Below are 22623 nucleotides of genomic sequence, written 5' to 3'. Positions count from 1 at the left end.
TTTCTCAAAATTGTCTTTTTTTTTATAGCGCCATTTGTAGACTCTATATCTTTTACGGAAACCAATTAATTTACACGTATTGGGATTTTTTATTTTTTTTTTAGCAAAGACATGTCGCAGAATTCATTTTGGCCTAAATTTATGAAGAAATGTGATTTTTTTAAAGTTTTTAGTGGACAGGTTTTTTTCTCACAATTTTCATTTTTTTTATAGCGCAAAAAATACAAAAAACTGCATAGGCGATCGAATATCACTGAAAGAAAGCTCAATTCATGGGGAAGAAAAGGACGGAAATTTCATTCAGGTGCAGCATTTTTACTGGACATGTTTCATAGCAAAAAGTAAAAAATAGTGTTTTTTTTCTCAAAATTGTCACGGACTGGGATTATTTTTTTTTTTAGCAGACATGGAGCAAATTACATTTTGGCCTAAATTTATGAAGAAATTTGATTTTTAAAAAAATTTTTACTGGACATGTTTCATAGCAAAAAGTAAAAAATAGTGTTTTTTTTTCTCAAAATTGTCACGAACTGGGATTATTTTTTTTTTAGCAAAGACATGGAGCAAAATACATTTTGGCCTAAATTTATGAAGAAATTAGATTTTTTTAAAAAAAATTTACTGGCCATGTTTAATAGCAAAAAGTCAAAAATAGTGTTTTTTTTCTCAAAATTGTCTTTTTTTATAGCGCCATTTATAGACGCTATATCTTTCACGTAAACCAATTAATTTACACGTATTGGGATTTTTTTTTTTAGCAAAAACATGGAGTAGAATACATTTTGGCCTAAATTTATGAAGAAATTAGATTTTTTTTAATTTTTACTGGACATGTTTAATAGCAAAAAGTCAAATATAGCGTTTTTTCTTCTCAAAATTGTCGGTCTTTTTTTATAGCGCAAAAAATAAAAAAACTGCACAGGCAATCAAATACCACCGAAAGAAAGCTCAATTCGTGGGCAAAAAAAAATTTCATTCAGATGCAGCATTTTTGCTGGACATGTTTAATAGCCAAAAGTCAAAAATAGTGTTTTTTTTTCTCAAAACTGTCATTTTTTTTTTTTCTTTATAGCACCATTTGTAGATGTTATATCTTTCACGTAAACCAATTAATTTACACAAATTGGGATTTTTTTTTTAGCAAAGACATGGAGCAGAATACATTTTGGCCTAAATTTATGAAGAAATTTGATTTTTTTTGTAATTTTTACTGGACATATTTAATAGCAAAAATTCAAAAATAGTGTTTTTTTTCTCAAAATTGTTGGTCTTTTTTTATAGCGCCATTTGTAGACTCTATATCTTTCACATAAACCAATTCATTTACACGTATTGGGATTTTTTTTTTTTTTTAGCAAAGACATGTTGCAGAATACATTTTGGCCTAAATTTATGAGGAAATTAGATTTTTTAAAATATTTTTTACTGGACATGTTTATTAGCAAAAAGTCAAAAATACAGTTTTTTTCTCAAAATTGTCGGCCTTTTTTTATAGCGCAAAAAATAAAAAAACTGCAATTTTCATTCGGATGCAGCATTTTTACTGGACATGTTTAAGAGCCAAAAGTCAAAAATAGTGTTTTTTTTTCTCAAAATTGTCACGAACTGGGATTTTTTTTTTTTTTCCTAGCAAAGACATTGAGCAGAATACATGTTGGCCTAAATTTATGAAGAAATTTGATTTTTTTTTTAATTTTTACTGGACATGTTTTATAGCAAAAAGTCAAAAATATTTTTTTTTTTTTTCAAAATTGTTGGTCTTTTTTTATAGTGCCATTTGTAGACGCTATATCTTTCACGTAAACCAATTAATTTACACAAATTGGGATTTTTTTTTTAGCAAAGACATGGAGCAGAATAAATTTTGGCCTAAATTTATGAAGAAATTAGATTTTTTCAAATATTTTTTACTGGACATGTTTATTAGCAAAAAGTCAAAAATATATTTTTTTTTCTCAAAATTGTTGGTCTATTTTTATAGCGCCATTTTTAGATGATATTTTACCATTCGGACCTCAATCACAGCAGGACTTGCAGTCAGTGATCCATTGTGGCCTTTATATATTGACCTGCTGCCCGCTCAGACCCTCAATCACAGCTCTTCGCAGAGGGAGGTCTTCCAGGATGACTTCCTTTGCAGTGCTGGAAGACCCCCCTGTGAGGAGCTGTGATTGAGGGTCTGAGCGGGCAGCAGGTCAATATAAAGACCACCATGGCTCATGCAACCAAATTCCGAGAAATCTGTATCTTAATGAACATGTCCTTGAAGAACACCAATCTTTCATTGTGGAACCAAAACATATTTTGCAAGAAATGCATCCCTACCATGAGGTCTGAGCAGGCAGCAGGTAAGGGCCCCCCCCCCGACCTTCCCTAGGCGGGGCATTAGACCCTTGTCTCCGCCCCCTCGGAGGGTAATTTCATCTTTTTCTTACCTTTTGTCATTTTTTGTTGGTTGATAGTCCCAGTCCATCTCTATTGCCGCAATATAGTGTGTCCAGGTCACAGGATTGCGTTTACTATGAGATCGCGGGTCCACCTGTCCAGGATCATCCGCCATATCCAACACTGTAGATTCATAATAGTCATCCTCATCCTCATAGTCATCCTCATCGTCAGGTACATGGGATCTGGTTTCTGGCTCCCTTATGCATTCTTCTACCCTGACCACAGAGGTCATCCTGCCTGATGAGGACAATCACCGATAATGATTATAATAGTACACGATGCTAGAGACGAGATCATCTTATACACATTAGACTCCAGGGACCCCAGAGATCACCCGCCTGACAGAGAGCTGCCTGTAAGAACTGAATACCAAGACAATATTTCACCTATCAGAGATCCACCAACACACTGTGAAATCTCATGAGAAGTTGTTCCATCAGAGTAGGAGTGTTCTCTCACAAAATCGGGATTCCAAATTGTTTCCAGGATCTCGAAAATAATTTCCGCTTCCAATCCATCCATCTCTATCATCTCCCTATCCATCCATCTGTCTCTATCATCTGTCTGTCTCCCCGTCCGTCTGTCTGTCTCCCCGTCTGTCTGTCTCCCCGTCCGTCTGTCTCCCCGTCCGTCTGTCTGTCTCCCCGTCTGTCTGTCTCCCCGTCCGTCTGTCTGTCTGTCTGTCTCCCCGTCTGTCTGTCTCCCCGTCTGTCTGTCTCCCTATTCATCTGTCTCCCCGTTCCTCTGTCTGTCTGTCTCCCCGTCTGTCTGTCTCCCCGTCTGTCTGTCTCCCCGTCTGTCTGTCTGTCTCCCCGTCCGTCTGTCTGTCTCCCCGTCCGTCTGTCTGTCTCCCCGTACGTCTGTCTGTCTCCCCGTCTGTCTGTCTCCCCGTCCGTCTGTCTGTCTGTCTGTCTCCCCGTCTGTCTGTCTCCCTATTCGTCTGTCTCCCCGTTCCTCTGTCTGTCTCCCTGTATGTCTGTCTCCCCGTCTGTCTGTCTCCCCGTCTGTCTGTCTGTCTCCCCGTCTGTCTGTCTCCCCGTCTGTCTGTCTCCCCGTCTGTCTGTCTCCCCGTCTGTCTGTCTCCCCGTCTGTCTGTCTCCCCGTCTGTCTGTCTCCCCGTCCGTCTGTCTCCCCGTCCGTCTGTCTCCCCGTCCGTCTGTCTCCCCGTCCGTCTGTCTCCCCGTCCGTCTGTCTCCCCGTCTGTCTGTCTCCCCGTCTGTCTGTCTGTCTCCCCGTCTGTCTCACCGTCTGTCTGTCTCCCCGTCTGTCTGTCTCCCCGTCTGTCTGTCTCCCCGTCTGTCTGTCTCCCCGTCTGTCTGTCTCCCCGTCTGTCTGTCTCCCCGTCCGTCTGTCTCACCGTCTGTCTGTTTCCCCGTCTGTCTGTTTCCCCGTCTGTCTGTCTCCCAGTCTGTCTGTCTCCCCAGTCTGTCTGTCTCCCCGTCTGTCTGTCTCACCTTCTGTCTGTCTCACCTTCTGTCTGTCTCACCGTCTGTCTGTCTCACCGTCTGTCTATCTCCCCGTCTGTCTGTCTCCCTGTCTGTCTGTCTCCCCGTCTGTCTGTCTGTCTGTCTCACCGTCTGTCTGTCTCACCGTCTGTCTGTCTCACCGTCTGTCTGTCTCACCGTCTGTCTGTCTCACCGTCTGTCTGTTTCCCCGTCTGTCTGTTTCCCCGTCTGTCTGTCTGTTTCCCCGTCTGTCTGTCTCACCGTCTGTCTGTCTCACAGTCTGTCTGTCTGTCTCCTCGTCTGTCTGTCCGTCTCCCCATCTGTCTGTCTGTCTGTTTCCCCGTCTGTCTGTCTGTCTCCCAGTCTGTCTGTCTCCCCGTCTGTCTCCCCGTCTGTCTGTCTGTCTCCCCATCTGTCTGTCTGTCTCCCCGTCTGTCTGTCTGTCTGTCTCACCGTCTGTCTGTCTCTCTCCTCATCTGTCTGTCCGTCTCCCCATCTGTCTGTCTCCCCGTCTGTCTGTCTGTCTGTCTGTCTCCCCGTCTGTCTGTCTGTCTGTCTGTCTCCCCGTCTGTCTGTCTGTCTCCCCGTCTGTCTGTCTGTCTCCCCGTCTGTCTGTCTCCCCGTCTGTCTGTCTGTCTGTCTGTCTGTCTCCCCATCTGTCTGTCTCCCCGTCTGTCTGTCTGTCTCACCGTCTGTCTGTTTCCCCGTCTGTCTGTCTGTTTCCCCGTCTGTCTGTCTCACCGTCTGTCTGTCTCACAGTCTGTCTGTCTGTCTCCTCGTCTGTCTGTCCGTCTCCCCATCTGTCTGTCTGTCTGTCTCCCCGTCTGTCTGTCTGTCTGTCTCCCCGTCTGTCTGTCCGTCTCCCCATCTGTCTGTCTGTCTGTCTCCCCGTCTGTCTGTCTGTCTGTCTCCCCGTCTGTCTGTCTCCCCGTCTGTCTGTCTCCCCGTCTGTCTGTCTCTCCGTCTGTCTATCTATCCGTCCGTCTCCCCGTCCATCCATCCATCCATCCGTCCATCTTTCAATGAGCAGCTGACAGAGGTGACGTCCTGCCGAGAAGCTTCAAGGGGCTATCTATCACAATATATAAGTACAAGTATATAAAATGTATACCTTCTGGGTGTGTCCGGGTTTGGCAGGAAAGTTTGTAGACCCCTTTCTCCGTTGGGTTCACCACGGCTGTAAAAAAGCTGAATGCTGTGACGGGAAGTATGGGGACCCGATGCTCTCCTATCACAAAGCTGTGCCCTTCCAGAGAAAATCGGTGAACCTCAACGTGTGTCCCAAATCCAATGACATGAAAATAAGCCGGCCTCTTCACACACAGGGCCTGCTCTGGGGGCACAGAAATCAAAATGTTAGTACAGTAAAATCAACAAAGTATGTTACCCTCTTGTAACCCCCTGTGCTGCAACACTCAGAGAGATGACCCCATAAGTCTGTCTCTGCTCTTTTTCTGTCCAATCACAGACTGAAGGCGGGGAGATGACTTCATAAGTCTGTCTCTGCTCCTTCTCTGTCCAATCACAGGCTGAAGGCGGGGAGATGACCTCATAAGTCTGTCTCTGCTCCTTCTCTGTCCAATCACAGGCTGAAGGCGGGGAGATGACCTCATAAGTCTGTCTCTGCTCCTTCTCTGTCCAATCACAGACTGAAGGCGGGGAGATGACCTCATAAGTCTGTCTCTGCTCCTTCTCTGTCCAATCACAGTCTGAAGGCGGGGAGATGACCTCATAAGTCTGTCTCTGCTCCTTCTCTGTCCAATCACAGTCTGAAGGCGGGGAGATGACCTCATAAGTCTGTCTCTGCTCCTTCTCTGTCCAATCACAGACTGAAGGCGGGGAGATGACCTCTTAAGTCTTTCTCTGCTCTTTCCCTGTCCAATCACAGGCTCTAAGTGTCAAGATGACCTCATAAGTCTGTCTCTGCTCTTTTGCTGTCCAAACACAGGCTGAAGGTGGGGAGATGATGTCATATGTCTGTCTCTGCTCCTTCTCTGCCCAATCACAGGCTGTAAGTGTCAAGATGACCTCATAAATCTGTCTCTGCTCTTTTTCTGTCCAATCACAGGCTGAAGGCGGGGAGATGACCTCATAAGTCTGTCTCTGCTCTTTTTCTGTCCAATCACAGGCTGAAGGCAGGGAGATGACCTCGTAAGTCTGTCTCTGCTCTTTCCCTGTCCAATCACAGCCTGTAGGCAGAAAGATGGCCTCAGAAGTCTGTTTCTGCTCTTTCCTGGTCCAATCACAGGCTGAAGGTGGAGAGATGACCTAGCTGTGTTACATAATGGTAGGAGGGAAAAGTCAGATCTCTAGGCTGGCTGTGCTAACTGACGGAGATGTTTAAGCCTCAGGACTGGATGGACAGAAATTCAAACCCATTGGCAGATAGCTCAGCTTTCATATAATTATTTCCCTGTTGCCTTGGATTTAGATTTTAGAAGACATATATACTGTATATTCTTGTGTAATAAACGTGTTCAGGTGTATTTATTTATTTTACCTGGAATTGAACCATTTATAAATCCATTGATTGTATGCAGGGGGGGATCTTCTATGCCGTTGTTATAGTGGCTTAAACCTGTATGGGAAGAAACACTGAATTATTGATACACCCACGCTCCTCGCAAGACCTCCTGCTCTCGAGGTCCCTTGTCTCCTCCTCCCATGCTCGTCTCCAGGACTTTTCCAGAGCTTCCCCCATCCTCTGGAACTCCCTACCCCAATCTATCAGACTATCACCTACTCTGCTCACTTTTAGGCAATCTCTGAAAACCTCTCTCTTCAGGGAAGCCTATCCTGCCCTCAGCTAATAATGGAATCTTCTACTCTTCCAACCAGTCCATCCCCCACAGTTATTACCTTTTGTACCACTAGCCCCTCCCTCTTAGATTGTAAGCTCCCAGGATCAGGGCCCTCCTATCCCTCTTGTATTGAACTGTATTGTTGCTGTATTGTCTCCTGGTATATTGCAAAGCGCTGAGCCAACTGTTGGCGCCATAAATCCTGTATAATAATAATAATATATTATAATGCATTCAGTTTCAGTAGAACTTTTTGTAGATTTACAATAAGTTTTAAACCCAAGAACAAAAATATAATACGCTGCAGACTACAGGTCCTCAGATGTGGTAGCTGCATTCGTTTTTTTTTTTTTTCACCTAGTGATTCTGCCAATAACACAATTCCTGTCTCAGGTTGACAACACACATTGTCTGTTATATATATGGGGGATGAGTGTCACCCTAGATCAGGACTACAGAGCACTTCCCCTTCTCTTCATCTTCCTAACATGGGGGTGGTCTATACTCCCAGAGAGAGCTGGAAACAATGTAACTGAAAAGAGTACAGTATCAGCTCCCGATATTTCTGGATCAACAGGTACATTTTTGGACCTACAGAACAGATACAACAAAATGCTTTCAATGGAATATATAAGAGATCAAAATGGGGGCCAACAGCAGAAATTATTTCACAGGGCTCATTCACAGAGTCGTATAGGTTTACAGACGTACCTCGGTTTACGAACGCCTCGGTTAACGTAGTTTTCGGGTTACGAATGAAAATCCATTGAAAATAACACCTCGGTTTACGAATTTTTTTCGCAATACGAACAGATTAATTGGTTTCCAATGCATTTACAAATTTATTTTTAATCATGTCCCTGTACAGTATTTATGCCTCTAAAGTGCACTTTATAAAGAGTTTTGAACAGATACATTTTTTTTCACTTTTTTCTGATTAATTGGTTTTCAATGCATTTACAAATGTATTTTTTATCATGTCCCTGTACAGTATTTATGCCTTTAAACTTTATAAAGAGTTTTGAACAGATACATTTTTTTTTTTAACTTTTTTCTGACCTCCAGAACGGATTAATTGGTTTTCAATGCATTTACGAATTTATTTTTTATCATGTCCCTGTACAGTATTTATGCCTTCAAAACTCTTTATAAAGTTTACTTTAAAGGCATAAATACTGTACAAGGACATGATAAAAAAATTAATTCGTAAATGCATTGAAAACCAATTAATCCATTCTGGAGGTCAGAAAAAAGTAAAAAAAAAAAAAATGTATCTGCTCAAAACTCTTTATAAAGTTAACTTTAAACAGATACATTTTTTTTCACTTTTTTATGACCTCTGGAACGGATTAATTGGTTTTCAATGCATTTATGAATTTATTTTTTATCATGTCCCTGTACAGTATTATGCATTTAAAGTGCACTTTATAAAGAGTTTTGAACAGATAATGTTTTTGTTTTAATTTTTTCAGACCTCCAGAACGGATTAATTGGTTTTCAATGTATTTACGAATTTATTTTTTATCATGTCCTTGTACAGTATTTATGCCTTCAAAACTCTTTATAAAGTTCACTTTAAAGGCATAAATACTGTACAGGGACATGATAAAAAATAAATTTGTAAATGCATTGAAAACCAATTAATCAGAAAAAAGTGAAAAAAATGTATCTGTTCAAAACTCTTTATAAAGTTCACTTTAAACAGATACATTTTTTTTTTCACTTTTCTGACCTCCAGAATGTATTAATTGGTTTTCAATGCATCTCGGTTTACGAATTTTTTTCACAATACGAACAGATTAATTGGTTTCCAATGCATTTACAAATTTATTTTTTATCATGTCCCTGTACAGTATTTATGCCTTTAAAGTGTACTTTATAAAGAGTTTTGTACAGATCATTTTTTTTTTTACTTTATTCTGACCTCCAGAACCGACTAATTGGTTTTCAATGCATTTACAAATTAATCTTTAATCATGTCCCTGTACAGTATTTATGCCTTTAAAGTGCACTTTATAAAGAGTTTTGAACAGATACATTTTTTTCACTTTTTTCTGACCTCCAGAACGGATTAATTGGTTTTCAATGCATTTACGAATTTATTTTTTATCATGTCCCTGTACAGTATTTATGCCTTTAAAGTGAACTGTATAAAGAGTTTTAAACAGATACATTTTTTTTTCACTTTTTCCTGACCTCTGGAACGGATTAATTGGTTTTCAATGCACTTACAATTTTTTTTTATCATGTCCCTGTACAGTATTTATGCCTTTAAAGTGCACTTTATTAAGAGTTTTGAACAGATACATTTTTTGTTTTACTTTTTTCTGACCTCCAGAACGGATTAATTGGTTTTCAATGCATTTACGAATTTATTTTTTATCATGTCCTTGTACAGTATTTATGCCTTCAAAACTCTTTATAAAGTTCACGTTAAAGGCATAAATACTGTACAAGGACATGATAAAAAATAAATTCGTAAATGCATTGAAAACCAATTCATCAGAAAAAAGTGAAAAAAAATGTATCTGTTCAAAACTCTTTATAAAGTTCACTTTAAACAGATACAATTTTTTTTCACTTTTTTCTGACCTCCGGAACGGATTAATTGGTTTTCAATGCATTTACAAATTTATTTTTAATCATCTCCCTGTACAGTATTTATGCCTTTAAAGTGCAATTTATAAAGAGTTTTGTACAGATCATTTTTTTTTTTTTACTTTATTCTGACCTCTAGAACGGATAAATTGGTTTTCAATGCATTTACGAATTTATTTTTTATCATGTCCCTGTACAGTATTTATGCCTTTAAAGTGCACTTTATAAAGAGTTTTGACACTTTAACGTAACTTACGTTCATCAAACACTGCCAGGACAACGATTTTTTCCTGGACTCCATACTGAGACCCGTCTTCTGAAAGGGATCCTATGAATGTGGAAATAAACATTTTAAAATGCTGAATTCTTATCAACTGTGTATAGACAGGGACGGGACACATTACCCCTGACCAGGGGCGGACTGACCATTTGGAAACTCGGGCACTGCTCGAGGGCCCGGGGTCAGTAGGGGGCCCCATGAGATGCCCCTGGTACCTTTTTCATAGGTTTTTTTGAGTTTGGGCAAGGATGCAGGGGCCCCATGATCCCCTATTGCCTGGTGGCCCCATGAGTTGTCAGTCCGCCCCTGCCCCTGACCATGAATATGGCTGATGGGTGATGGGGACACAGCCCCTGACAAAACGACCTCCACCAATTCCATCTCTATACATCTTACAGACATTACAGGGCAGAATGAAGGACAAAAGTCCCCCAAAACTCAAGTCAAGTAGATGTCAAGTACAGATGTCCCTCTAGGTTGTTTTATTGTTGCTAAAACAAGGAACACATTGGTATTGGGCTTCATGCCAAACATATGGCGACTTCCTCAGGCAACCCACATTACAATTCTGGTAACAGCTATTCTGGATTTATGTATGCTGCTAAAAAAGGTGTCCAAAGGTCTTCAGAAATATCCCCCTCAAGCTTTTCTCCGGGTTGCAAAAACCCAATAGGGTTCTAGAAACCTCTACAGATGTCAGTTTAGGTCAGGGATGTCAAACTGCCGACCCACCAGCTGATGCCTTTGGGAGTCATGCTTGTAACTGTCAATCTTGCAATGCCTTATGGGACTTGTAGTTTGGCAACAGCTGGAGGGCCGCCAATTTGACACCCGTGGTCTAGGTTTTCAAATCTCAAGAGTGTTCTAGAAACCTCTACAGATGTCAGTCTAGGTTGTCAAATCTCAAGAGGGTTCTAGAAATCTCTATAGATGTCAGTCCAGGTTGCCAAAACCCAAAGGAGCTCTAGAAACCTGTATAGATGTAAGTTCAGGTTTCAATAGCCCAACAGGACTCTTGCAAGGTCTATAGATGTCATTTTGGGTTTAAAACTCCCCAGAAAAGCTCTGGAAACCTATTAGATGTCGGTCCAGGTAATAAAAACCCAAAAGGGTTCTAGCAACTTCTACAGAGGTCAGTCCAGGTTGCCAAAACCCAACAGCAGGGTTCTAGCAACATCTGTACATATCAGTCCAGGTTGCAAATACCCAGCAGAATTCTAGCACCCTCTATATAGTATATCAGTCCAGGTTGCAAAAACCCAACAGGACTCTAGCAAGCACTAGAGATGTCAATCCAGGTTGCCAAAACCCAACAGAGTTCTGGAAACCTCTTAGAGGTCTGTCCAGGTTGCAAAAAGACAACATAGTTCTAGCAATCTGTATAGATGTCAGTCAAGGTTGCAAGTAGAAGCACTATAGAAACCTCTATACATGTCAATCCAGGTCGCAAAAACCAACAGGGTTCTAGCAACCTCTATAGGTGTTAGGTCAGGTTGCCAAATCTCAGCAGGACTCTACCAATCTCTATAGATGTCCGTCCAGGTTGCTAAAACCTAGAGGGACTCTAGAAACCTTTATAGATTTCAGGTTGTAAAAACCCAACAGAGTTCTGGCAACATCTACGGATGCCAGTCCAAGTTGCAAAACTCAGCAGAGTTCTGGAAACCTCTTAGATGTCTGTCCAGGTTGCCAAAAGCCAACAGAGTTCTAGCAATCTGTATAGATGTCAGTCAAGGTTGCAAGCAGAAGCACTGTAGCAGCCTCTATACATGTCAATCCAGGTTGCAAAACCCAACAGGGTTCTAGCAACCTCTATTGATGTCAGTCCAGGTTGCCAAAATCCAACAGAATTCTAGCAATCTCTATAGATGTCAGTCGAGGTAGCAACTTCTATACATGTCAATCCAGGTCACAAAACCCAACAGGGTTCTAGCAACCTCTATAGGTGTTAGGTCAGGTTGCCAAATCTCTACAGGACTCTACCAATCTCTAAAGATGTCCGTCCAGGTTGTTAAAACCTAGAGGGACTCTAGAAACCTTTATAGATGTCAGGTTGTAAAAACCCAACAGGGTTCTGGCAACGTCTACGGATGTCAGTCCTAGTTGCAAAACCCAGCAGAGTTCTGTAAACCTCTTAGAGGTCTGTCCAGGTTGCCAAAAGACAACAAAGTTCTAGCAATCTGTATAGATGTCAGTCAAGGTTGCAAGCAGAAGCACTGTAGCAGCCTCTATACATGTCAATCCAGGTTGCAAAACCGAACAGGGTTCTAGCAACCTCTATAGGTGTTAGGTCAGGTTGCCAAATCTCTACAGGACTCTACCAATGTCTATAGATGTCAGTCCAGGTTGCTAAAACCTAGAGGGACTCTAGAAACCTTTATAGATTTCAGGTTGTAAAAACCCAACAGGGTTCTGGCAACATCTACGGATGCCAGTCCAAGTTGCAAAACTCAGCAGAGTTCTGGAAACCTTTTAGATGTCTGTCCAGTTTGCAAAAACCCATCAGAGTTCTATCAAACTCTATAGATATCAGTCCAGGTTGCAGAAGGACTCTAGCAACCTCCATAGATGTCAGTCCAGGTTGTAAAAACCCATCAGGGTTCTATCAACCTCTAGAGATGTCAGTAAATCCAAAAATTTCCATCTCATGTACATCCCTCCAAAAACCACCACAAATCTCAAAATACAACACCGTAAGGTGGCTCTTCCTTCTCTCTGGTACTTTTCATCTCTCCATTTATTTGAAGATGCTAAAGAACCAAAACAAAGCAGAGCATAGCAGGTTCTCTTTGCTTTGCCTCACATATTTTGTGCTACCTGGTTTACAGATGAGAAGGACGCCCACTAATCCAGAATTCACGTCATAAGACGTATTACTATGGGAGTGATAGGTAGAAGTGATGCAAGGAGGGTCAGACTCCACAGGCCCATAGCTTTCTGGGATATTCCAGGTATATGTGTATTCCTGTCCTGGTGCAATAGCGTCATCCACCTTTTCCAGTTTGTTGGTTCCATCTTCATATCCAGCACCTAAAGAAAAAAATAATTCAGACAAAAATCGGAAGATGGAGAATTTAAAAAAACAATTTAACAGCATTTACTTATCAGATTCATGAAAATATTCAGCCTAGTTTGGGATTTTAACCACTTCCAGTCCGGACACTTTCACCCCCTTCCAGTCCAGACACTTTCACCCCCTTCCAGTCCGGACACTTTCACCCCCCTTCCAGTCCGGACGCTTTCACCCCCCTTCCAGTCCGGACGCTTTCACCCCCCTTCCAGTCCGGACGCTTTCACCCCCCTTCCAGTCCGGACGCTTTCACCCCCCTTCCAGTCCGGACGCTTCCACCCCCCTTCCAGTCCGGACACTTTCATCCCCCTTCCAGTCCGGACACTTTCATCCCCTTCCAGTCCGGACACTTTCCTCCCCTTCCAGTCCGGACACTTTCACCCCCTTCCAGTCCAGACACTTTCACCCCCCTTCCGGTCCAGACACTTTTACCCCCTTCCGCCGGACGCTTTCACCCCCTTCCAGTCCGGATGCTTTCACCCCCCCTTCCAGTCCGGACGCTTTCACCCCCCTTCCAGTCCGGACACTTTCACCCCCCTTCCTGTTTGTACACTTTCACCCCCTTTCCAGTCCGGACACTTTCCCCCCCTTCCAGTCCAGACACTTTCACCCCCCTTCCTGTTTGGACACTTTCACCCCCCTTCCAGTCCAGACACTTTCCCCCCCTTCCAGTCCGGACACTTTCCCCCCCTTCCAGTCCGGACACTTTCCCCCCCTTCCAGTCCGGACACTTTCCCCCCCTTCTAGTCCGGACACTTTCACCCCCCTTCCAGTCCGGACACTTTCACCCCCCTTCCAGTCCGGACACTTTCCCCCCCTTCCAGTCCGGACGCTTTCCCCCCCTTCCAGTCCGGACGCTTTCCCCCCCTTCCAGTCTGGACGCTTTCACCCCCTTCCAGTCCGGACACTTTCACCCCCTCCCAGTCCGGACGCTTTCACCCCCCTTCCAGTCCGGACGCTTTCACCCCCTCCCAGTCCGGACCGCTTTCACCCCCCTTCCAGTTCGGACCGCTTTCACCCCCTCCCAGTCCGGACGCTTTCACCCCCTCCCAGTCCGGACACTTTCACCCCCTCCCAGTTCGGACACTTTCACCCCCCTTCCTGTTTGTACACTTTCACCCCCTTTCCAGTCCGGACACTTTCCCCCCCTTCCAGTCCGGACACTTTCACCTCCCTTCCTGTTTGGACACTTTCACCCCCCTTCCAGTCCGGACACTTTCCCCCCCTTCCAGTCCGGACACTTTCACCCCCCTTCCAGTCCGGACACTTTCACCCCCCTTCCTGTTTGGACACTTTCACCCCCCTTCCAGTCCGGACACTTTCACCCCCCTTCCAGTCCGGACACTTTCCCCCCTTCCAGTCCGGACGCTTTCACCCCCTTCCAGTCCGGACACTTTCCCCCCCTTCCAGTCCGGACACTTTCACCCCCCTTCCAGTCCGGACACTTTCACCCCCCTTCCTGTTTGGATACTTTCACCCCCCTTCCAGTCCGGACACTTTCACCCCCCTTCCAGTCCGGACACTTCCCCCCCTTCCAGTCCGGACGCTTTCACCCCCTTCCAGTCCGGACATTTTCCCCCCTTTCCAGTCCGGACACTTTCCCCCCTTCAGCTTTCAGTGCTATCACACTTTGAATGACAATTGCGCGGTCATGCAACACTGTAACCATATAATTTTTTTGCATTTTTTGGAGACAGATAAAACTTTATTTTGGTGATAGCATAAAATATAAAATGCAGCGCTAATAGTCAAATGAAAAGTACCAGTAAAAATAATAAATGATCAATAATTGCAAGCAAAATAAAGTCCTGTGATGGTGCTCCCTGCGTTCCCAGTGCATATGGTATAAATGCGCACTAACCAGAGGCGTATTAGAAATATGCAGTGTGTAAATATCTTGAAGATCCCCCCTCTCTCTGGTCAGAATATGGACTGGAACTGGAGATAGTAAAGATGAAGCGCCCTCGTGTGGTGAAGATGGATCCGGGGTGTCAGAGATCCCCTTTAAGGGATATGTGGGTAAGGAATCCTGGGTTACAGGTCGTTCCCCTCTCTGGAGCTGATAGGTGGATCACAGCAGGGCTCTGAAAGTTGAAAGCTGAGGACCTGATCCTAAGGACTGAGACTTCTGGCACAGATGACCACCAAGCGGTTGGGACTGAACCTGTTGCATGCCAGGAGTGGTGAGCAGAACTACAAAGCTTAATCTCTTACTGCCCCCTAGGGATGGCTAATGGACTGCTAAGTAAAGAGCATTCTCTATTGAATTAAGCTTTGTAGTATACAGTATACACCCACATGGAAGAAAAATGTATTTGAAATATATTTTTAAAATTTTCTTCCCAAATACATTAACAATACATTTTAGTACAGAAGGAATAGGAGGGCCCTGCTCGTGGAGCATATATATATATATATATTTTTTTTAAATATATTGAATATGGCAAAAATTGCAGCATTTCAAATATATGTCAATATACAGTTGCAAGAAAAAGTATGTGAACCCCTTGGGATTACGTGGAGTTTTGCATGAATTGGGCATAAAATGTGCTCTGAACGTCACCTAAGTCACAACAATAGAAGAACACAGTCTGCTGAACATAATACTACACAAACATTAGATGTTGCCATGGTTTAATTGCACATAACAGGTAAACATTCACAGTGCAGGGAGGAAAAAGTATGTGAGGCCCTAGCTTAATGACTTCTCCCAGAGCTAATTGGAGCCAGGAGTGAGCCAACCTTGACTCCAATCAGTGTGATGATATTGGATGTGTTGCTGACAGCTGTCCTGCCCTTAAAAAACACACACCTGTTTTGGGTTTACTGGTTTCAAGAAGCACTGTCTGATGTGAACCATGCCTCACAGAAAAGAGCTCTCAGAAGACCTACCATCAAGAATTGTTGACTTGCATGAAGCTGGAAAGGGTTATAAAAGTATCTCCAAAAGCCTTGATGTTCATGTGTCCACGGTAAGACAGACTGTCTACAAATGGAGAAAGTTTAGCACTGTTGCTACTCTCCCTAGGCGTGGTCGTCCTGTAAAAATGACTGCAAGAGCACAGCGCAGAATGCTGCATGAGGTAGAGAAGAATCCCAGAGTGTCAGCTAAAGACCTACAGAAATCTCTGGCACATGCTAACATTTTTGTTGACACATCTACAATAAGGAAAACATTAAACAAGAATGGAGTACATGGGAGGACACCACGGAGGAAGCCATTGCTGTCCAAAAAGAATATTGCAGCACGTTTGAAGTTTGCATAAGAGCACCTGGATGTTCCACAGCACTACTGGCAAAATATACTGTGGACAGATGACACCAAGATTGAGTTGTTTGGGAAGAACACACAACACTATGTGTGGAGAAAAAAAGGCACAGCACACCAACATCAAAACCTCATCCCCACTGTGAAACATGGCGGAGGGAGCATCATGGTTTGGGGCTGCTTTGCTGCCTCAGGGCCTGGACGGATTGTTGTCATTGATGGAAAAATGAATTCTAGAGTTTATCAAGACATTTTGCAGGAAAACGTACGACCATCTGTCCGCCAACTGAAGCTCCGCAGAGGATGGGTGATGCAACAGGACAATGACCCAAAGCATACAAGTAATTCAACAAAACAATGGCTGCAACAGCACAGAATACGCCTTCTGGAGTGGCCCAGTCAGAGTCCTGACCTCAACCCAATTGAAATGCTGTGGCATGACCTTAAGAGAGCAATTCACACCAGACATCCCAAGAATATTGCTACACTGAAACAGTTTTGTGAAGAGGAGTGGTCCAAAATTACTCCAGATCATTGTGCAGGTCTGATCTGCAACTACAGGAAACGTTTGGTTGAGGTTATTGCTGCCAAAGGAGGGTCAACCAGTTATTAAGTCCAAAGGTTCACATACTTTTTCCTCCCTGCACTGTGAATGTTTACATGTTATGTGCAATTAAACCATGGCAACATCTAATGTTTGTGTAGTATTATGTTCAGCAGACTGTGTTCTTCTATTCTTGTGACTTAGATGACGTTCAGAGCACATTTTATGCCCAATTCATGCAAAACTCCACGGAATCCCAAGGGGTTCACATACTTTTTATATATATTTATTGGAATATATTTTGAAATATATTGAATATGGCCAAAATTGTAGCATTTAAAATATATGTCAATATATTTGGGAAGACTATTTTTTTAAATATATTTCAAACATATTTTTCTTCCATCTGGGTAGGGAAAATAGTGATGAAGTCCAGTCAGTTTTTCATTTATTTTCCATGGTCCACATTCTGTCTCAAGCACCACTTTATGCGTTGACATACCTACTTTAGACCTCAGTCCCTCCGGTCAGTATAGTCACCTGCTGAATAGACACCCTCCACAGACAGCTTAACTCTCCAGTAAGACATGGCAGTTTAACCCAACATAGAAAGATGGTAACTTACTTTGGAAAAATGAAGAAGATAGAGGGGTCTGTCCAAGGGCTAAACCACCCACATGGAAGAAAAATATATTTTAAATATATTTTAAAAATACATTCTTAATATATCGTTCCCAAATATATTGACATATATTTCAAATACTACAATTTTGGCCATATTCAATATATTTCAAAAATATATTTCAATATATCTGTGAATATACTATTTGAAATATATTTCAGCATGTTTTCTGAATATATTTTTAAATGTAAATTTGGAATTCATTTGCAAGTATATTTAATCTATGTTTAAATACATTTTTTTAGATGTTGAAAAATATCTGGAAAATATCTTTTAAAAAATATATTTAAATAGATGCCTTTGGAAAATATATTTTATTCTAATTTAATTTTAATATATTTTAATTTACATTTTTGGAATACATGTTAAAATATATTTGCGTAGGCCAATGTATTGTAAATATATGTCGCATGTATAATTTTTTTTTAAATAAATATATTGGAAATAGATTTCTCTTCCATATGGGCAACTAGCCCCAACATGCAGGTAAACTGGAATATACCATTTGCAGACGTGAAAAATAACAAAATGTAGTTACATTGGATTGCCACGAGATGTTTATATATAAAAAAAGAAATCCAATGGAACAGTGATGGATACACAACAAGTTTCCGAGACAGTCCATGTAATTGGGGGCCTGGCAGGTGTGTGGCCTTTGCCTATATAATGTTGGGAGGTATATAATAATAATAAAATTAATAACAATAATAATAATTATTTCTATTATAAAAAAATTAATAATGCTCATTATGCACAGAACTACCCTATAAGGCCATATATCTGACCTTCTGATCTCTTTGTGTATGAAACACCGATGCCGTGCAGACTGTACGGGGTGCTTGCTAAGTTTTTAAAATGGATAATAGCAGAATCAAATGTTTCTAATCGAATGACAGGACCCAGTAGACCTAAAAGTGCAAAAGGAAAAAAAAAAAGAAAAAAAAAGAAAAGACAAATTAGCAAAAATATGATTCCTATAAAAAATATATTGAATGCAAAAGACGCAGTTTAAATATGCAATGAAATAGAAATATATTACAGCACTTAATGGTGAAATCCACTTTAATGAGATAAATAAAGAGGAAAAAATTAAGAAAAAAAAAATAAAAAAAATACTAGAACATATACAATTGCTACACAAGCCATGCTGTAATTTATAATGATTACAAATGACTTTTCCTTTTCAATCTGCGGCTGCTGTCTTTTTCTGTGAAATTCAAGGCAATATGGCAGCCTGGGGGAGTTCTATACACTGTTGATGTGCAGAACTCCTCCTAAAATGTCATTTCCGGCTTGTGGGATCAGCCCACTGAATTTTCCAGAGGTCAGCTTAAATCAGATTTTAGGAATTCCCTGCAATAGGAATTTCAGTTTAGGTGAGATACTTCCCATGGGGGGTATATAGACCCTTAAAGAGAGTCTAAAGGTTGTAATAAAAAAAAAAAAAAACCCAAAACAAACATGTTATGGGTCACCCAGCAGTGGGAGCCATTGGCTCCTGCTGCTGTCAGTCACAGCCAATGAGGAAAGGGCAGGGGGTGGGGCCGAGCCGCGGTCTGTGCGTGAATGGACAGGAAAGGCTGCTCGAGCAATGGTTTTGTACAGAGCAACCCCGATCCTCTTCTTTTTGACAACTCATGGGGCCTCCGGGCAATAGGGGATCATGGGGCCCCTGTGTCCTTGCCCAAACTCAAAAAAACCTATGAAAAAGGTACCAGGGGCATCTCATGGGGCCCCCTACTGACCCCGGGCCCTCGGGCAGTCCCCGAGTTTCCAAATGGTCAGTCCGCTCCTGTGTCAAAGCACCAAAGGCTGAGGACAGTCAAGGGTGTCAGTGTTCCTACCTGTCCAGGGTGCCCTTGGTTTCGGGTCCGTAAAAGAGGCGTCGCTGTATTCCGCGAAGATGGCTTTTTTGTACATCGGAGCGCCAGACGACCTCACGTTTTCCCTGTAACATGTAAAAGAACAATTCGCTTACAAAAAAAATGCATCTACACAGTGCAATTGCATACAGATTGGCAATGAACTTGACCGAGCATACAAAGGCACAAAAATACAATCCAATCTAATCTCTCCGGAGATATGACCCGGAGCTTAAATACCCAGAAGTCACTTATTAATTTTAAGATTTAATATCCCGAAAGTGGGCAGTGCATAAAATATGTACAAAGTATAAAAAGTTACAAAAAATACAAGAAGACACATTGACCATTGACTATTCACTATAAAATAAAAGGGAATAAGAAACAGAGAGAAAACTTTTACCAAGATTTACCCTGTGACTGGAGCAAGTCAGGGAGAGTCAGCAATCCGTTAGTCAATCTAACCAGCTCCATACGAATCACAATGTCCAGATATCCGGGTCCTCAATTTATGGGGATATGGACGCGGGCTGGACATTAGTCCTTAGCCAATCGACTCTGGGGGGTGTTCCTGTACCCACCCACAGGCTGTTCTGGGTGCTGAACTGCCCAAAGTCAATTGGACCAAGACCGGTTTGAATCACCAAGTCGGGGATTGAATTTCCGACACCAGCGCATCAGTCCGATCGCGACAGTACCAATCACTGTTCGACTGTCGCAATCCAGCGCCACCTAACCATTTCCTGCATTTTCCTGGCATTCTACATAGGCCACAAACATAGATTTATATGCCAATGCAGCCCACATAGTGCCCAATCAGAAGGAAGTATTTTCATCTCTCTGCAACTAATATTTTAGCTTTTATGAGAGATGAAACATACTCCTTTGATCCCCTTATATACTTCAAAGCTCTGGTCTCCCGCTATCATGAAGCCAACCGGTCTCCAGCCGTTTCCTTCCTGGTTTCCCCAGAAGGGGAAAAACCTTATTAGCACCCAGGTGTCACTTCCAGCCTGAGGAAGCTGCTCTGTCTTTTCAGATGTTAATTGGTGACCATCTGTGTCTGAATACCTATGACTGAATATTTCTTTAATGACACGGAATGAACTATATTTACATGATCATATATTCTACAGGTCACATCTTATCTACTCAAATCTGTACATTTATGTCACACACGCACACAATGTGTTTTAAATACGCTCCTCCTCTTGGCCGCAGCGTTTCGGCAGAAAAAACGCCTGACGCTTGGAAAAGCATCTAACACTTTGACAAGCATTTAGGTTGCGCTTACAGGCGTCAAGCGCTCGGGAGGTAATTCGTTTTATTGGCCACAATCATAATTGAAATGAAGTAACACTCAAGCGATAAACGAGCTTGGCCTGAACGCACATCAAGAGTTTTTTTTTCTGCCAGTACGCTCTGTTCCTGGAGTTTTTTCGCAGCTCCTAAAAGCCCCTGCCACTAAAAGTCTATGTGTGTATGGACACATGGGATAATATGTAAGGGAGTCTGGAAGCTGTAAAAAATAATAAAAAACAACGGACACCCCTAAAAGTGGCTGCGAAAATGTCCCATGTGCATGAGGCCTTATGCAGGCCATAGACGGGTCGAAAACCGGATGTTTTTTTATTAAAAAAACGAAAAAATCGGTCATTCGATCGGCCGGCGTTACCACCAACGTTAAAAAAAACGGACGATTTTCATCCCGTCTACAGCCGGCATTTAATTACTTCTGTCCCTGCAGAGAGCTCCGCTATTATATTTTATATGAAAAGTCTTGCAGTTGCCACAATGTATCTATTTGTATCCATTTCGGATACAGATGTTTTTATTCGGATACAAATGGATAAATTGTTGCAACCGCGATACTTTTCAGATAAAATATAATAGCGGACTGGAATTCATCTTCTTTTTCTTCTTCTTCTTTCTTTTTCGCCTTCTTTTTCTTCTGCTTCTTCTTCTTCTTTTTCTTCTTCTTCTTCTTCTAATTTTTCTGCTTCTTATTCTTCCTCTTTTTCTTCTTTTTTTCTTCTTCTTTTACTTCTTTTTCTTATTCTTCTTCTTTCACTTCTTCTTTTACTTCTTCTTGCAGGTCACGGCTCATGCGCAGATTTTTTATCGGTAAAACGATCCACCGATTTGCCCATCATTTCCGGGAAAATCGGCTGCGAATTTTCCAACTTGACCGATAAAAGAAATGTGCCAAAACCCCGAAAAACGGCCAACCAATTAACCCACTGACAGTGCGAAAATCGGCCGATTTTTTTTTTTTCAGCCGAAAAATCGCCCGATATTTGACCCGTCTATGGCCTGCATTAGACCCAGTGACGTTATCACTGGGTCTCTGTGCTTCTCAATGTAGATCATGGTTGGTGGGAGGTTTTGGCAGGGTGCTGTATATAACCTACTGAAAACATCACAGCGATGTGCCTCAGTACTCCTCTCAAGAGCCCTCATGCCAGCAGTGCGCTGGTGCCTGGAAGGAGTGACTTGGGCCTGCGACTGGACAGCAAAGAAGCAGGCTGCAACATTGTAACAAGGTCACCAGCTGCAGCAGGGGCTGATGTGTGTCAGACATTTATAAACACAGCCAAGAACTTCGCAGACACCAAATGTATATGATCTCTGAGCCAGCTTCCCAGTCCAAGGTAGTAGATGCCAACCTGGAGGATGCCTGAATAAAGATGGTACCGTCTGAAAAGCAGGTAAAGGTATTGTCATGGGAGGGGGGAGGGGGGGGTACTGTGTTCTCTATGACAGGTAATAAATACCTGGAAGTGTTACACTGACATTACTCGTGTCATGCATGAATGTGAGCTGATGATAGGCCCAGCATGATGTAAATGGTTCCTTCCTTCTGGTTATCTTCTAGAGGAGGCCGAGAGCAACCCAACCACAGACAATGCTGGGCCGGCAGAGATACTGGGATGGCCGGCAGAGATACTGGGATGGCCGGCAGAGATACTGGGATGGCCGGCAGACTGCAGAGAAACATGGAACAGCTACTGACAAGAATCATCAGATATAGGAGACTTTTATTTTTAACTCGACTGTTCTGAGAATTATGACGTCCCATCTGTTCAGAATCGGAATATCTGAACAATCAGGAGGAGTACAGCACACGGGAATATCTGGACAATAGGAGGAGTACAGCACACGGGAATATTGATAGTCATAGATTTATACAAATATATATATATATATATAGAGAGATGTGTACAGTATATATATATATACAGTGAAGGAAATGCATATTTGCTCCCCTGCTGTAACACTGAGAGACAGAATAGCAACAACAAATTCAGCAGAAATGCGTCTAACAAATGATGACTGATCTGCATGTTCATGAGGGAAATAAGGATTCGATCCCCTTCACAAAACATGACTTAGTACTTGGTGGCAAATCCCTTGTTGGCCATCACAGAGGTCAGACGTTTCCTGGAGTTGGCCCCCAGGTTTGCACACATCTCAGGAGGGATTTTGGCCCACTCCTCTTGGCAGATCCTCTCCAAGTCATTAAGGTTTGGTGGCTGACGTTTGGCAACTCGAACTTTCAGCTCCCTCCACAGATTTTCACGGATTAAGGTCTGGAGACTGGCTAGGCCACTCCAGGACCTTAATG

At 42.5% G+C, this 22623-nt stretch overlaps 1 protein-coding gene across 1 annotated transcript in view; it reads right to left on the bottom strand.

Moving 5' to 3' along the window:
- Positions 1–22623, bottom strand: part of LOC149457051 (coagulation factor VIII-like) — a 114675-nt gene that overhangs the window by 83614 nt on the left and 8438 nt on the right. The window contains exons 2-8 of the mRNA XM_089684135.1: positions 18981–19084; positions 17922–18044; positions 12390–12602; positions 9549–9620; positions 6394–6471; positions 5005–5226; positions 2436–2685 (exon numbers count right to left, since the gene is read on the bottom strand). Of these exons, the coding sequence (XP_089540261.1) occupies positions 2436–2685; positions 5005–5226; positions 6394–6471; positions 9549–9620; positions 12390–12602; positions 17922–18044; positions 18981–19084 (1062 nt within the window). The remainder of the gene's footprint in view (positions 1–2435; positions 2686–5004; positions 5227–6393; positions 6472–9548; positions 9621–12389; positions 12603–17921; positions 18045–18980; positions 19085–22623) is intronic.

This window comes from Staurois parvus, unplaced genomic scaffold (assembly GCF_062004578.1).
Source record: "Staurois parvus isolate SC_StPar_1 unplaced genomic scaffold, SC_StPar_1.0 ptg000337l, whole genome shotgun sequence".
Lineage (NCBI taxonomy): Eukaryota > Metazoa > Chordata > Amphibia > Anura > Ranidae > Staurois > Staurois parvus.
This window is presented reverse-complemented; position numbering and strand designations above follow the sequence as displayed.